The sequence below is a fragment of the Nannobrachium achirus genome (assembly GCF_963921795.1).
Source record: "Nannobrachium achirus genome assembly, chromosome: 23".
In the NCBI taxonomy this organism is placed as follows: Eukaryota; Metazoa; Chordata; class Actinopteri; order Myctophiformes; family Myctophidae; genus Nannobrachium; species Nannobrachium achirus.
This window is the reverse complement of record NC_137830.1, coordinates 35,887,138-35,902,425: the sequence shown is the minus strand read 5'-3', so window position 1 is coordinate 35,902,425 and position 15,288 is coordinate 35,887,138. Positions and strand designations below refer to the sequence as shown.

Below are 15,288 nucleotides of genomic sequence, written 5' to 3'. Positions count from 1 at the left end.
GATGTCTTCCGCTCGAGTCAAAGCACGCGTGTAACAAGTTGCATGTCTTCAAACGAAATGAGTCATGACTTATGCCCGTTTGAAGTTTGAATTTTCAAACGCTTCGTATAGCGCCACCCTTTGGCCGATTGGAATAAGATTGGTTGCAGTGATATTTTGACTAACCCTCTACATCTTTGCCAAATGCCATGAACGTGTAACTTTGCATGTATGATTTAGAGGCAAAAGAATAATTTGCATAAAACCGCAATATTGATTGAATTATTAAAAAATTATATTTCACTTTAAAAAAAATCTGGTTGATCAATCTGACCGTATTCATGTGAAAAAAGTTTCGTGCGTGTAACGAAAAAAACCCAGGAGGAGATAGATTTTTACTGTTTTTCATATAATTCCGAATTGTGGGAGACCTAAAGGTCAGAGGTCAAAAGTTAGAGGGTAAAAGTTGTTCGGCATGAGGAGACGCATAAGTGTATAAAGGTTTCATGGCTGTATGTATAACACAGCATGAGCTATACCTGTTCAAAGATCGCACTTTCGAAGGCTTCCTACAGCGCCACCATTTGGCCGATTGCTATAGAAAATAATAGCACACTTCGCCACTGTAAACTGAACACATTGATGTTTTTATTTTCATTTTCTCACTAAGTATGTAGGAGTAGAAAGGAACCGAAATCCCGTCTACTGTTGATTGCCTGCCTGATAGATAAATAATGACAATATCTAAAGTGTGCTCGCCTTATAGGCGAGCCCACAATAAAACCATTCTCAGTGTCTCACTTGTCGACCCATTGACCAGGCTTACACCTCACGAATTAAACTTGACCACTAGCCTTCCATTTGCAGTAAGTGAAGGGCGCCTGCCAATTGCTGGAAGAGTGGAAGGGCACTTAGAAAGAAAGCCATATCGTTCTTTTGACATCGCCAAGCCTTGTGCTAATGTCTTATAGGGAGGGACATACAGTCATCAAAGTCAAACTGAGCTAACTTATGTCTAACATAATGCTCATAGCGTGGGGCAGGCAGAGCTGTAAGCTGTGTATCTACGTTGTCTATACCAGTGGTTCCTTAACGTTTAAGCTTGTGACCCAAAAGAGAACATTTGCCAAGGAAGGAACCAAACTAGTGAAAATAGCAGATCTGCAAGCTCACAAAGCGTCGCTTCGTGCCGCGTTGTGTTGTGAATTGTAGATCGGCTATTTTCATAGCTTAACTTTAAAGGAGTAGTTCACCCCCAAAATGACTTTTTTCTATTGATTACTCACACCATGGAGACTTGAGTTCAATAATATTTTTTTGTATTTGTCGCATTCCTAAGACAAAAAGATGATTATAGTAAATGTACTCCCATTGATTCTGGATGGGGACCCAAATGCATTCGGGTCCCCATCCGGAATCAATGGAGGTAAATTAATTGTAATCAAACTAGTGTCTTAGGAATACGAAAAAAACAAAAAAATATCCATGGATTCAAGTCTCCATGGCATGAGTAATCAATAGAAAAAAAGTCATTTTGGGGGTGAACTACTCCTTTAAACATTTGTTTTCTAATTTATGGAATTTCTTAGATTTTTCTTTGATTTCTTCATGTAATTCATGAAAAAATAATAGAATTTTGTAAAAAGAAATAGGAATGAATGAATATTGAAAATATTTTGGAAATAATAATAATTCAAAAGAAATTGTAGGACACAAAAAATAAAGGGACCCATGAAAATTATGTCCACGACCGTTTGGGAAACAGTGGTCTTCTAGACCCCTATCCATCCCTTCCCAAGTTCCCAATGGTGGCTCCTTTGAGTGCGCGCCTCGCCCCACAAATACTGCCAGCCGAGACCGTGTGAACATACCAGAAGTCCAGTGTTTCTGTGGCTCGTGGACCCCCTGTGGTTTGAATTAGAGGGGGATTACAATTCTCACCAACAAAAGACACCTCTCCATTCCCCTCAGCTCGTTTTTGTCTTATCCTCCCCTCTCTTTCCCATGCCAGGGCTGGTGAAGTGACACTGCCAAGTACAAGTGGCCTCTTTGTGTCCTCAACCTGTGAAGGTATGAAATAACAACAGTTTGTTGACATTATCTTATATTACGCTTGTACAGCACTGTAAAACAAAATGTATACATTAGCTTGTGCAGTGTGAAATGGATTTATTTACAAGAGGGAGCAGGGGGGGGTATTTCACAATAATTAATTGCCATCAACCAATCAGTCATGGACCACTGACCTTTTTACCTTGGAGATGGAGAAGCAGGGAGAGCTGGACACGGATCGAGAGAGAACGAACAGGGAGGGGGAGACGGAGGGGAGGGGGTCGTGATTATCAGATACTACAGTAACCGGAAAAGAGCTTGTGTTTTCTGGAATCGTGCCAGCGTGCCATCATTACTCCCCAGTCACCACATGATTCATCACTCTTTTAAGACTGAGGTCACCTGTATGATGGGCATTTCAAAAAGAGTACACACACACACACACACACACACACACACACACACAGTAAAATCAGGGGTTAATGCAAATGTATCCATTTTAACTGAGTTAAACTAGTAAGAAGCCTCAGGGCGGCGTATTTGGAATTGACACCAGGCCTCCAGACGGAGCCGCTCGATTGTCCACGACACTGCAAGCGGCGCGCAGGCCAGCGGACCTTGGTCCTGCTCTTCGCCCCCGAGCGCCGCAGGCGCGAGTGGCCGCGAAGAGCGGGCCAGGGCCGCGCGGCCGGCGGAGCGCCGCGCGAGTTACGAAGCCGTGGTGAATGCAATCGTTATATTTATGCCCAGGCCGTAAGGCCTGGGCAAGCCCACGATAAACGCCCTGTCCAAGCGACTACAATTGAGCGCTCCCTAGCTCCGCTTCAGCCAATCAAAAGCTTCGGTGGGCGGGGTTTCCCTGGAGGCCTGGTGTCAATTCCAAATACGCCTCAGGGCGACATGCAACCTCGCCCTAAAGGGTGAGGTCGTGCCAATTCTTGGCCATCTGGCCATGTAGCCTATATAGGACCAGTTACCCATATATGGAGACCCCTGCATGATAGTCAACAATGTTATGTCAAAACATGCCCATATATGGGCATTACCAAATACAGGCATTCCCAGATATGTTCTTAATATTGATGACATTGGGACAGGGATCTCCATATATGGGCATAAAACATATGTTAATTAGTAAAGCCAAGCAGCCTAGGGCCTTGGCAAGTTAGGGCCTGGGTTTGATGCCTGGGGATCTCCATATATGGGCATAACGGGGGTACCCTAACAGGGCATCATCTGGGAATGCCCATAGGCCTACTGTACATGGACATTTTATTTATTTTATCGAAGGTAGGGTGTAAATCAGAGTAAAGCCAGATATATTAGAGAGGTCAGGTCACTCAATGGTGTGTTGTCCTTAGGGTGATTGTATTCCCTCAAGCCTTAGCACAGGCACTCACTGTCTCTTTAAGATGTGTCGTCACGTCACGGCTCAGCCGTTCTCGGCTTGCTGCTAGCCTGCTAGCCTGTTAGCTTCTGCTTGTTATTTTTGTTGCAACAAGATGGCCGTCGTCCCCGAGAACAGAGTCCTCTCCTTCAGCGTGTTTAAATGGAGCTCCTATTCCTCCACATATTTACCGGAGTGAGTAATGCACGTAACAGCCGGCCGCACGTTATGCATTGGGTTTTTCCTTGGTATACATAACGCGTGTTGTTTATTCACCAGTTGTTTCCCAGCCTGGCCTGCTCTGGCCTGCTAGCTTAGCTAGCTACAGTGCGGCTAGCTGACAGACAAGGCGCGTTTGGTTTACGTACCTGCTCTGCTCGCCCGCTGTTGTTGACACCGTTATGTTTGTGTTGGTTCTCGGTGGGTATACTACAGCATTTGTAGCTGTTGCCTGGTGTTGACATGTGTATTGGTCAATGACTTGACATCCTAATGTGGAGTGATGTAAAGTATCTAAGTACATTTACTTAAAGTACAATTTTTAGTTTTTGCTTGAGTATTTCCAATTTCCAGTACTTTTACTTCTACTCCACTACTACTACATCTCGGATCATATTGCACTTCTAGTCTAAACTTCAGTTACTAACTAGTTGCTTTGTAGATTTTCATTATTATTATACATTACATTTAATTAAAAACAAAATGAAAATAAAAACATACATTCATTTCGGCCATTTGAAAATAGCCGATCTAAAAGCTCACAATGCTCACAAAGCTTTTAGATCGGCTATTTTCAAAATGATTTTCCATGTAACATTTTGAAATGTTACATTAGATAGATAGATAGATAGATACCTTTATTGTGCTTGTGCACAATGCATACTTTTACTTTTGGTACTTTTAAGTACAATTTGATACCAAATTACCAATACTTTTGTACTTTTACACAATTACATTTTGAATTCCGGACTACTTTTACAGTTTTACTCGAGTAAAACATTTTGAGTAGCCTACTTTTTCCACCACTGTCCATCGGCATGTGAACTGCACGGCCTGGACCGCCCACGTGACCAGACGGTGGCCCGGCTCTGGTCTGAAACGAGCGAACGTTGTGTGACTCCCGGGGTCCATCCATAGAGCTCTGCGCTAGCAGATGCTGCTAAAGCAGGTTGTTTACTACAGTGGTTGTCAAACCCTTTCATGTCAAGGGACCACCAAATTGACACTTATTAGCCCGCGGACCCCCATTTGAAAAGATATGCCAGGGGGCCGCCATAAGAGAAGATTTTTACGCCTCTAGCAGTGATTCTCAACCATTTTTAATTTCAAGGACCCCCATTTTGACATGCATTAGGCTACGGACCCCAATTTAATAGAATTTCTATCTCTGGGATCCGAGTTTTGTAAAAATCAATGTTAATTTAATTCTGAGAGTCTCTCAGAGTTACATGCCCATAACCATAGTATCCATAATAGAACATATTTGCTTGTTGCTTCGCCCTCAGACTGTGTATATGGTGTATAAGTTAAGTAGCCTATGTATACTTAGGGTTACCAACCGTCCCGTAAAATACGGGATCGTCCCTTTTTTGGAAACTAAAAGACGTGTCCCGTATTGAACTGAAACGGGACGCTCTTTGTCCCGTATTTTAAGGTTGGGGGATAAATATGAATGACGGGATGATTTAATTGAGAAATGACAGCGATTCTGCCTGTCAGAGAGCTTCCACTTCCACTCTGCTCTCCTCTGAGACGATAAGTGCTGCATCCCATTGCTGTGAGAGGCGCTGCGCTGTTTGTAAGCAGCTGATTGGCTTATTAACACAGTGTTGCTAAGACACTTTCTCCGCCCCCTACACACTCCCTTCCCAAGCATGGGCTGTAGGTTCACTCCACAAGTTGCCTGAGGCTGCGAGAGACGATACGAGTGCGTGCGAGCGACCATACGACAGTGCTCGGCTCAGAACATTGTTTAATGTCTTAAAAAAAACGTGTGCCAGAAGATTGTGTACAAACATATTAGACATGAATCTATGATAGGTGATAGGCTAAACAAAAAGGTGAAAAAGCAGGCAAGCAACAGAAAATAAGCCATGGATATTGGTATTCCTGGGAACACTACAGTAATCTTGTCTGCCAACTAAAGCGACCCCAGACAGGCTGGTATGTGAAATAAGCATGCGTTGATTTTGTTTTTAAAACCTAATGGTTATTGGTGTATGCCAATATGATTAAACTAGTGTTGGGTAACCAGAGAGTGGGCACATTAGGACCAGGTAGACCTAGGCGATATGTTTTGGAAAATTGAGAGAAATACAATATAGGACTACACTACATGATTTTAAGGTAATAGGTTAGCTGGCCCAAAGACACCCGAATTAATATTGTGAAAGGAAAAATATGATTTAATAGAGGAAAATACCCGTTTTAGCCAATTTATAACCAAAAATATCCGATTTTTCGCCCCAAAGACACCCGAATTAATATTGTGAAAGGAAAAATATGATTTAATATAGGAAAATACTCGTTTTAGCCAACTTTATAACAGAAGATATCCGATTTTTCGGCGCCGCCTTCGGCGGCGCATGTCTCCTTAGAAAGTGTCCCGTATTTGAAACTCTGGGAGTTGGCAACCCTATGTATACTACTAGTACTATCACCTGTTAAACAGCTGGACAGTGTACAATATGAGATGTATAATGTCATGGCACTGACTGAACCTCATACTGGTTAGGCTAGAAAACATTGACCAGGTTAATAGGCCTGTCACAATTATTACATACCGTAATAGCCTAATCGCAAATTATATGTGACAATCGTTATTATCTTTGCATAATCGTCATAATCGTTTCAGCTACAGTATTTCAACATTTTGAACGTTTAAAGTAATTTAATATGTCAGTCATTTCGTTGTATAATTAAAGGTAGGGTAAGGGATTTCATTTAATTCAAATAATAACAAAATGGGTTGTTCTGCTAGTACTAGTTACTCGAGCGTTTGGTCCATATTTGGACTTCAGTGAGGAGAAAAAAGCAGTTTAAAAAACTGTTGGGTGACAAGTTTTCCTCCAACCAGGATAGAGTGGACCCTTCCTCCAATCATGGTCGAGTCTACCTTTTAGTTATTTGTCATATCTGCTCTGTGAAACATTTTTGTTTTCAAGGCCTAAAGCAGAGACAAATATATATTTTCATTCCATTGTTTAATGCAAAATTAGATGATCCTATCTGGTTGTTATCGCCTAGCTGCAAGCAACTCTTTGATGGTATAATGCTACCAGGCATCTATAGTTGCAATACCAACCCTTGACAGCCCATTTTATCCAAATAGAACAGTCCTATTAAACAACATTAAACTCAAATAGATTGCAGCTGTACAGAAAGCTTGGATTATACTCTTAGATACAAAGTTGTATCTCTGTCATTTTTTATTTTTTTTCATAAAAAAATGACCCTATACATGTTAAGAGCGTGTCACACTAAACTCTATTGGAATGGCTCAACGGTCCTGCGTACCGGTACCACCTGAAATTAGACATAATGCAGGAGGCAGCAGGGCATTGCATTATTGAAAACGAGTGCTTCCAAACTCCAACACTTGAAAAACAATTACCTGCAAAGAATTTATTGACAGATAAGAAAGTAGCTCATAACATGTCTATGGTGCATTTGTTTTAAACAAAAACTTGACAGATGCAAATAAGATAACCCAAGCTTTCTGTACAACTGCAATCTTGGTGAGTTTAATGTTGTTTAATACAATCAGATTGGACTTTTTGGATGATTGGGTTGTCAGGGTTTGTATTGCAAATCTAGATGCCAGATTGATATGGCATTATGGCTAATTATTTCCCTTCATTTGTAGAAACATCTTGGTGGATAAACCCAACGACCAGTCCTCCAGGTGGTCTTCTGAGAGCAACTATCCACCACAGGTAAGGCTACTATCTTTTAACCCACCCATTTAGAACTGGAACACTTCTTGCGACCGCCAGGTTGCAGTTACGATGAAAACCTGCAGTTCATGTCCATCCGTCCGTCAGTGAGTGAGTGTGCCACACTAGTAGCGCCCCAGCTGTGGGCAATCAGCGACGTGCCACACTGGGTAACGCCACACAAAGTTCTGATGTTTCACTTTTTTTTTCTGACGTTTTTCAAAAAACTTTGGGTCAGGATTTAGAATAGCTATTTTTGAATAGCCAAAGGGTTAAAATCTAAAATGATCTTTTTCATCTCTGTTACAACATATAATACTGCGAAACAATGCTTGAGTAAAAATGAACAATATCGCTGCGCACTGCATTAAGATGTGGTGTCAATATCACACTGCTTATTTCATCGCACCCCCCTGTAATACTGTAATACTCTATGAATGTAGAATGTTCACCCCTGTGTATTATAGTATGTGTGTGTATTTGTGTTTCACATACTCAGCCTTATTCATTCACCAAATCAAGAGAAAATAGCATTTGAATGACATAACATGACATGACATTAATTTACTGTCACCAAGGAACTGCAGTGGTATTCCTAATAGGATTTTCCAACAGTTGGGGAGGGAGATGGTTGAGAAAATGGCAGGTGCTGCTGCTGGTGGCCCTCGCCCTGGTTGTCATTCTGTGGACTGGCAAAGTTTCCTGTTTTGAACCATGTCATGTGTTGTTTCCTTTTTGTCCGGGTAAACAACTCCAGTGTCTCCTCTGCCATGAATTCTACGAAGCCATCCACATCCGCCATGTTTGGTAGCCGAGTTTTGTCTGTTTGTCATGTTGAGTTCCTTCCGCAGCAAGGTTACTCATGGTGACAGTTCAGTGTGTGGTGGCACTTCAGCTTGTGCTGATTGGTCAGCTACTTCTGTGTCAGGGCTAATGCGCCATATCACCTTCTGTCCTTTTGTCACTTCCCATACCCTCTTGACATGTCTGTTTAGATGTCCAATTAAGCAATTGCCTAATTTTGATTGTCAAATGTCTTGACATACTCTGACAGTCTTTTTGTGGTTAGGAGCAGAGGATAATTTTTTCTTTTTTGTATGGCAAGAGGAAATGAAGCTTTTCAGAACATAAGTTAACCACTACCGTGCAGAGTACAAATGTTATGTAAGCAAGCAAGCAAGCTCATCCACTAAATCAGGGGTCTTCAACGTTTTCAGGCCAAGGACCCCTTAGATGAGAGAGAGATGAAGCAGGGACCCCCACAACCTTTTTTCATAGATTCCATATAGTTTCATCGTTTGACAACACAATCATCAGTGAATTTTGGATTGATGTCAATTTGTGTCAATACTTAATAAACTTGACCTTTCACTCTGTACTTAGTCTGCTCTTTTTCCCCTCTACACCAAAGCAGTTTGCCAAAAATAGCCGATCTACAAGCTCACAACGCCTCGCAGCGCGAGGCGTTGTGAGCTTGTAGATTTGTTATTTTTGGCTAAAGTTCTCAGAATATGGACGCTAGGGTTCAAGTGGTTCATAAGGGGGAAAAAATCTAGTTTCTATCACACAAAGATTTGGAGGGCCCCCTGTAGTAACTCTGAGGACCCCCTCCCGGACCCCCTGTTGAAGTATGCGTCCAGGTGGTGCAAATGTCCTGCCCACCACTGTGGAGACAGGGATTACATTTTCCCACAGTGTCTCCGGTTTGGCCTCTCCAGCAAATACAGTTAGGAGGAGGGGACATTGTTTTCTCTGCAGATGTTACATTGTTAGAATATACAGCATACAATAGTTGTTCTAAGATCTGCATGACTCTGGACTGTGCTTTCTCCAATCTCTCTATTCTACATCTGAAAATGCCGACCTATTTTTAGATGGACTATTTTCGGCAAGTGACACCGTCATACAACAGAGTATAAAATACATTAAGCATAAGTCTCCCCATTGATGTTTTGTTAATTGTCCTGTACAGCTAGGAAACAAATGGCAAGTGATGTGCCTCCAAACCATGTATTGATATTTGTTATCACATGGATAAAATTACTTTTGAATGAATATACTAAATAATAATATAGTACTACTTTAAGTATATTGTAACTTTATATTACACATAAAAAGTGTGTATACTGTATTTGTGAATGTATGTGTAATTTCTGCAGAATCACTAATTGAATATCTTTTTTTTTTTTTTTCCACCAGTACTTAATATTGAAACTAGAAAGGCCTGCAATCGTTCAAAGCATCACGTTCGGGAAGTATGAGAAGACTCATGTTTGTAACCTGAAGAAGTTCAAAGTGTTTGGTGGGATGAGTGAGGAGAACATGACAGAACTTCTGTCCAGGTGAGATACTTAAATATTGTCTTTGTTAAATCCAACATATTGTTTACAGCTCTGGTAACATTCTTTAAAATCATATTAGATTAAAGATGAATCAATTAATTATCAACAAATGATACTAATATTCTTTATATTATAAAATTAAATTAGCTCTATGGTAAAATGTAATTGATGTGTGAATTCTTGATACTAATGTTTTATTATTGCTGGTAAATCTTGTATCCTCGTTAAAGAATATCAACTGCCCTAAAAGTGCAAAGCCACCTAAAACTCTTTACCCTTTGGAAACCGCTACTATGCATTTTTTATGCAAGTGATATTGATTGACTCTCTAAACAATTAAACTTTATACCTTTGCCACAAATTGCCAGTAAATCCCTGGCATGCATTTGGATACCATAAAGCATGTAATGTGCTTCATGAATGACTCCATCATCTTTATGTCTCTACTACTTCCTTCCAGTGGCCTTAAGAATGACTACAACAAGGAGACGTTCACCTTGAAGCACAAGATTGACGAACAGATGTTTCCCTGCAGATTTGTCAAAATAGGTGAGAACAGTAATATTCTGGTGGCTCACTGGCATAACCACCATTTTATTTACTCACAACAGTATGGATTGCTGCATCTCCCTCCTTTATTCTATTTTTGATTATTTTATACTATGGACATATTCAGTGTTATACCGTAGCTGTCTTTATTTACTCTGCTTTCATTTATTCTTCTGTAAAGCACTTGATTATAGCGAGGATCGAACAGTTTAGAAAGGCATGCAAAATAGAACTGACTGCGCAGAGTTATTTGTGTGCATTTACTATCGAGGCTCGGAAGGACGATTGCAACGTGCACACAACTCCACGTTATTGTTCCAAACTTCCATCCCGGACCATCCAAATTACTCCCCCACCCCACCCCCATTACTCGACACTGGTCACTTATTTTTTTTGCACATACTTTTGGACACTTTTTTTTCTTTGGCTCTGCACTTTTTCTTTTATTTAGGCTAAGCATTATTATTACTGTCTTGGTGCAAACACTTATGCATACTGTATATATGTGTATATGTTTTGTGTTGCACTTTATGTCGAGAAGTAGTTCTTAATGTTTGAATGACTGGACCATTGTAAGTTCTTTGAGTTTGCATTATGCTTAGAAAAGTCCCTTAAAATTGCAGTCCTTTACAGAAACGTTAGTACTACTTTTTTGGTGTTGTGTTGTGTTCTGTCTCGACACTTTATGTATATGTGTGTGTGTGTGTGTGTGTGTGTGTGTGTGTGTGTGTGTGTGTGTGTGTGTGTGTGTGTGTGTGTGTGTGTGTGTGTGTGTGTGTGTGTGTGTGTGTGTGTGTGTGTGTGTGTGTGTGTGTGTATATATATATTAGTGATGCGCGGATTGACCCGGTGCCCCCACCCGCCCGCATGCGGGTGGGTGGGTCAAGGTTTTCAGACTCCATTGGCGGGCGGGCGGGTTATCACCACTCTCATGTGCAAAAAATAAATACGAATAATCACCTGTTCTTATTTGCCTTTTATTCTTAAAAAGAGTAGGCCTATAAGAATAAGAATACTACGTTTGAATACGAGCACGACGAGCGAGCGAGTTTTAAAATGCGCCAGAGAGGAGCGAGGTTTCTCCTCCTTGGTGCGAGGACCGTCCCAATTCCGCTCCTGTTGGGGCCGCGAACCACATTTTGCCAACATTTGACACAACGTGAGCACAGCAGAGAAGATGCACAAACAATTCAGCGCGTGTCACTGATCAGGATTTCACTTATAAGTCTCTGTCATCCACACAAGTCCGTTTATAAATACTTTGTGTGTGTCGGTTAAGTTATATAACCAGCCAGTCAACGGATACGATTTGAAACACAACTTTCACAAGTGAGACGGATTTTTTGACTGAATGAACCAACCACGCTCACCTCGAGACTCCAGTCGCTCCCATCTCTCCAATCTGGTGATTAATCAATAACCAACAGGATTTAATATTGTCCGTCTTTTGCTGTCTGTTCAAAGTGCGAGGCGCTGTATAAATATGATTGACATAAAACCTGAAACGCCATTCTTACCCCGACGATGCCCCAGAGAGAATGAACGTCTTTGAATGAATGTCTTTTAGGCTAAACCCCACGTTTGTTTATTTAGCCCATGACAATATTGTGCTAATGTAGCCCTTTCTGTAAAGCGACTTTGGGTACTTAGAGAGCCGTATATAAAGATGAGCTATTGTGGAGATGATATACCATCTTTTTTTTAAATGCGGGTTGCGGGGCGGGCGGATTCGTCGATTTATATATTGTTCTGCGGCGCGGGCGCGGGCGGGTTACGTTTCGTGCGGGCTGTGGGTCGTGCGGGTTATGAAAAAAAGCTGACCCGCGCATCACTAATAACTTAATTGCTCTGTATGGTTGATTCTCCTGTTTTGTTGATTCTTCTTGTTTGCTTTTGTTGCTCGGCTGTACACAACAGTCTTTTTTTCTTACTGTCCTGTAACCTTTAACTGCCACTCTCTGCCCTGCCCTTGCCCCTTCTTTGCGATAGTGCCTCTGATGTCCTGGGGTCCTAGTTTTAACTTCAGCATTTGGTACATAGAGCTGCATGGCATTGAAGACCCTGATGTGGTTCAGCCCTGCCTTAACTGGTACAGCAAGGTATTCACACACACACACACACACACACACACACACACACACACACACACACACACACACACACACACACACACACACACACACACACATACAGAGGAGTTGTTACAGTGGGTAGGGCTGTCATGATATGACATTTTACGTGACGATTAATTGTCACTCAAATAATAATTTGATAATTACATTTCTGTTCGGCTTTTAGGCTTTGAAGTTGCACATGGCAGATACGACACATAACCTAAATATACAAAGAAATTACTGACATATTTGACAACCTTCTACTTAAAAAATAACATTGATAGTGGAAATAGCCGATCTACAAGCTTGTAGATCTGCTATTTCCAATATTTCTGAAAATGTTTGTAAATGTATGAACACATAGACGATTTTAAGGGGTGTCTATGGGTGCACTTGCACCCCCTGGCCGCCAGGGGTGTGAACAACCTCATAAAGTCATTGCAAGATACCACAAGCAACGAATTTCCACGGAGCAAAAAAGTGTCTGTTATTTTGCTCTGGTGTCGAATTTGGTGGTGAACTGCTCCTAAAGCCTCTCTCTTAAGTGTATTTTACACACAAGTTGTTGCAAAAATGAGTAAATAAATCATATAGGCATATGCTCATGGTGTCTAGAAAAGCACCTTTTATATTGTGTCACAATTAGGTTAAAAAATAAACCTTAGAACCCCGTTAAAACAACAGGATAAACCATACAAAATCCGAAAATGTTTGTGTGCGCGCCTGAGGAACCCAGTCTTGCACCCCCTTCTAGAAGAGGCTAGAATCGCCTATGTATGAACATATTTCAACATTCACGATTATGACAAAATATCTGCGATTATGTCAAATAATTGCGATTAGACGATTATTATGTAATAATTGTGACAGCCCTAACAGTGGGATCAATCAGAGTGTTGGTAGGAACTCGTCTTGGCATCATTACAAGCTCAACACTGTATTACTCTGCTGTCTCCTTCCTGTTCCCTCTCCTTGCCTGTCCCTGCAGTACAGAGAACAGGAAGCCATCCGCCTTTGTCTCAAGCACTTCCGGCAGCATAACTACACGGAGGCGTTCGAGTCGCTGCAGAAGAAGACGCGGATAGCCCTGGAGCATCCCATGCTCACACACCTCCACGACCGGCTGGTGCTGCGCGGAGACTTTGACGCCTGCGAGGAGCTCATCGACAAGGCTGTGGGAGGTACTGTGTCGATGACCGTAAGGGCAGCGCTCCCAATGGCGGAGTCATAATCACGTCATTTCAGTGTGATAGTTGACAAGTACATCTGATGTACATCTGATGGAAGGCACACATCATACTGGGACAATAGGACTTCCCATTTAGTGCAGCAGCTCAGTACAGGCTACATACAGGCTAGTCTCGCGTAGCCAGACAACTATTCCACAATCTCCGAATGCTATATAGAGTCTGGAACGGCAGCTCCCGAACGGCGAGTATCGTTCAGTGCAGCAGTAGTACTGCTGCACTGAAATGTAGTTCCATTGGAAACATAACAGAAACACAATAGCTCAGACAAAGTCATTCGAGCGGCCTATTCTTGTTATGGGTGTATAGTTTAAGAAAACGTTTGAAAACATCATGGAGGTAACACCAATAACACCAGAGAATGACGAAATAACGCCCCCAGAAATATTGAAAGGAGACATAACGCTTCCAGTAGGACATGTTATTGCTAGTGCACCAAGGGAGCGGTTGCGTCACATCCGCTTTATCTCGCACTCATCGTTTCTATTTCCGTTTGCCAGACTGTATGCCGGGAGCATTTGCCCAAATCGCGGAGGCAACAGTCTGGCCACGCGAGACTACATACAGGCTGACATATTACATGCATGTAGTTTATATACCACTTGCTCTCATATTCAGCATTCGGTCACAGTGTACGGTATAGAGCTGAATGTTCCAAAGGGCAGGAACATAAACATTTGAATATCACTGCTTGCACTAATGTTTGACCTCTCGCTCGCTCTCTCTCTCTCCCCCCCTTTCGCTAGACGGCTTGTTTAATCAGTATATCAGCCAGCAGGAGTACAAGCCCAGATGGAGCCAGATCATCCCCAAATGTAACAAAGGTACACCCGCGCAAGAACCCAACCAAGACGACATGAACAGTGAGACCATCTATTCTCAAGCAGGGAAATCTCTTCCCAACAGATTAAAAAAATAAAGAAAGTGCACTATGGAAGCCACTGCCTTCTTTTAGCTAAAGTGATGTCTCTGTCCACTTCCCTCTGCCCTTTGCTTCCTCCTGTCATTTCCTCGCTAACTCCATCCCATTTATCTGTGCCTCTCTCACGCTCTCCCCCCTCCCCCGTTATCTATATCCACCTCACCCCCCCTCACATTCACGCCCCGCTGTCTCCTCGTTCCCTCCTTCTCCCCTCAGGTGACGGTGATGACAACAGACCAGGCATGAGGGGAGGACATCAGATGGTCATAGACGTTCAAACCGGTGAGTCTGGCGGTGACCACCGCGACACATTGAACATGAGTCCTGTGCCCTAGCATAACAAGACGATCATCAGTGGTTTAATCAAATTAAAGTTACCTTCCCTTTTCCGAAGAAAAGGAACGCTGACACCGGGGGCTTTTCAAAAGAGCACATTAATCACTGCCATTGTTTAGTCACAGACACACAACTATTGTTTTTATAATATTTGGCTAAGCACTTCAGTGGTGTACTTCCCCACTGGCCTCACAAAACACAAAGACCTGCAGTGTGTGTGTGTGTGTGTGTGTGTGTGTGTGTGTGTGTGTGTGCGTGCGCGTGCGTGCGTGTGAGATGCAGTGTCTGTATATTGTGTGTGAGCCTTGCATGGTCTGTGTCTCAGCTCTCAGACACTGAGCTCTGTGTTTTGGTAGCAATAGGGCATAATGGGTTCAAACGCACTGCAGCAACCCAGAGACCCGGGGTTATATCCCAGGCCAAAC

General features: G+C 42.2%; 1 protein-coding gene across 2 annotated transcripts in view; it reads left to right on the top strand.

Moving 5' to 3' along the window:
* Nucleotides 1-3,533: 3,533 nt before the first annotated feature.
* The window catches only part of mkln1 (muskelin 1, intracellular mediator containing kelch motifs), a gene marked incomplete at its 5' end in the record, with an annotated part of 36,205 nt that continues 24,450 nt past the window's right edge, over nucleotides 3,534-15,288 (top strand). The window contains 8 exons of one of the 2 annotated variants that reach the window (XM_080754053.1): nucleotides 3,534-3,613; nucleotides 7,284-7,353; nucleotides 9,553-9,695; nucleotides 10,156-10,244; nucleotides 12,234-12,343; nucleotides 13,347-13,539; nucleotides 14,352-14,429; nucleotides 14,744-14,809. In XM_080754053.1, the coding sequence (XP_080610179.1) occupies nucleotides 3,534-3,613; nucleotides 7,284-7,353; nucleotides 9,553-9,695; nucleotides 10,156-10,244; nucleotides 12,234-12,343; nucleotides 13,347-13,539; nucleotides 14,352-14,429; nucleotides 14,744-14,809 (829 nt within the window). Of the gene's footprint in view, nucleotides 3,614-7,283; nucleotides 7,354-9,552; nucleotides 9,696-10,155; nucleotides 10,245-12,233; nucleotides 12,344-13,346; nucleotides 13,540-14,351; nucleotides 14,469-14,743; nucleotides 14,810-15,288 lie in introns of both variants that reach the window. The other variant, XM_080754052.1, reaches the window with a different exon arrangement.